This window comes from Saprolegnia parasitica, assembly GCF_000151545.1.
Source record: "Saprolegnia parasitica CBS 223.65 unplaced genomic scaffold supercont2.81, whole genome shotgun sequence".
Classification (NCBI taxonomy): domain Eukaryota; phylum Oomycota; class Saprolegniomycetes; order Saprolegniales; family Saprolegniaceae; genus Saprolegnia; species Saprolegnia parasitica.
The window spans coordinates 116357-118096 of record NW_012156475.1 but is presented as its reverse complement, the minus strand read 5'-3'; the positions used below and the strand labels follow the sequence as shown (position 1 = coordinate 118096).

Here is a 1740-nt window from a genome sequence, read left to right as displayed (position 1 = left end):
GTCGTCGGTATCGTGCATCTCGTCGTGGAAGAGCTGGAGCGCATCGACAAGGTCGTCGTTGGTCGGCGCGTCGGCCTTCATGGGCTCGGGCGCCGTCGCAACGGTGACGACCTTGCGCGCCTCCATGCCTGTGAGCCGCCACGCGCGGTAGCTCTCGCGGATGAAGCCAAAGGCCCGCTCTTCGCGCCGGTCCTTCGAGACGAGGCGCTGGTAGAGCGTGTCGGGCAACGGAGACGCGCTCCGTGTCGGCGTTGGCCGTCTTCTGGAGGGCCGTCGGCCAGTACGAGAACATGCCAAGCGACACGATGTGGGGCGTGGTCAGGGACATCCGCTAGCTGCTGCTCGTCACGACTGGAAGCAAACTGGTGCTTTTGGGCATGCGAAATGCAGCGGATCCGGATCCGGCTGCGAATTCCGGATATGTAGCCAATCGGCGCGCGCGGCGTCGCACTGGATCCAATCACAGCGCAGAGGATCTGCTCGTGGCGCCTTTCGACGGCCATCATCGTACAAGAGTCGACTTGAAGCAGCGAGCAGCCATCGACGCCTTAAGCGCTTTGGACATACGACATACCTCCTTCTATTAGGACACTAGTGCGGGAAGGTAGTAAAAGCAAGGGCCAGGACGCCACCAGCTGGGCCCGTCGTCACTGGCGCTCACTGTACACTGGGTGTAAGTAAGGGTTAAAGGGCAAATATCCTGGTAAGGATGGGATTTCTTTTGTTGCTTGAAGTAGCCAAACAATAAAACCAGTGTAGTCAAGCAAGGCATACAGGCGGAGGTTGCGCTTTGAATGGCTTTGAATCGTACCAAGGTCAGTGGGCATACTCGGTGCTAGCGACATGCGCGCTCGGAAATCGCCTTGCTTGCGCAACAGATTCGAATCGTATCATTCGCATCGTCTCGGCGGCGTGCTGTCTTGACGGGTCCTTGCAGCGACCTCCGCGACCGACGTCTCTTCCTCCATAGTTGGGTGGTAGTGCGATTGCGAAGACATTGCTTGGCCCCAAGGGACAAGCGTATTCGACCAAATCCATTGACAGGCGCGTTTTCTTGACGCCGCCGACCCACTTGACGTACCGGTGGCAGCAGCGGACAAGAGAACGACGACGTGACGCGTGGCGTGTCCACCTTGAAGCGCAGCTGCCCGTCGTATCAGACGCTATCAGACGCCCTTCTTGGCGTCTCGAAACCTTGAAGCACGGTATTCGTCGGCTTTGAAACGAATCTGTCCCCATTGGCAGCAAGACACATCGGCGGCCTGTATTATACTAGACGTAAATAGACTTGGAGACATCTATAGACTTATAGACTTGTATACGATGACATGTATGTACGCACATTATCCATCGAAAGACGACCTGCGTTATCGCGTGGTGGTGTTAGGGGTCGGGTACCTGCGACAATCCCACGGTGCGTTTCTCACGTGGGAAAGCGCGAATTCCCACGTGTGTACAATGCATTTCTCACGTACGTGTAAAACATAATTTACCACGTGTGGAAAAAGACATGTGTGTTTTCTGAAAAACGTCGGCGCGGGATTATCCGGACGACGGTCGTTTCTGGGGTGAAACATCCACGCCATCATGATGAGCAAGAAGGGCTCGTCCTCGGGCTTCTTCTCGGGCTTCATGCCAGGCGCCAAGAGCAAGCCCTTGTCCCCGCCGACGTCGCCGACGCCATCCGAGCTGCAGCCGGAGAAGGCAGCCGGCAACCCGTTCGCGGCCAGCGACCCATGT

At 57.2% G+C, this 1740-nt stretch overlaps 1 protein-coding gene across 1 annotated transcript; it reads right to left on the bottom strand.

Annotated features, from left to right (window-relative positions):
• Positions 1–48: 48 nt before the first annotated feature.
• On the bottom strand, positions 49–292 carry SPRG_11338 (hypothetical protein; the record flags this gene model as incomplete). The annotated part of the gene is made up of 2 exons (XM_012351519.1): positions 49–207; positions 236–292. Coding segments are annotated over 2 exons (216 nt in total), but the record flags the coding sequence as incomplete, so codon positions are not given.
• Between the last annotated feature and the right edge of the window lie 1448 nt (positions 293–1740).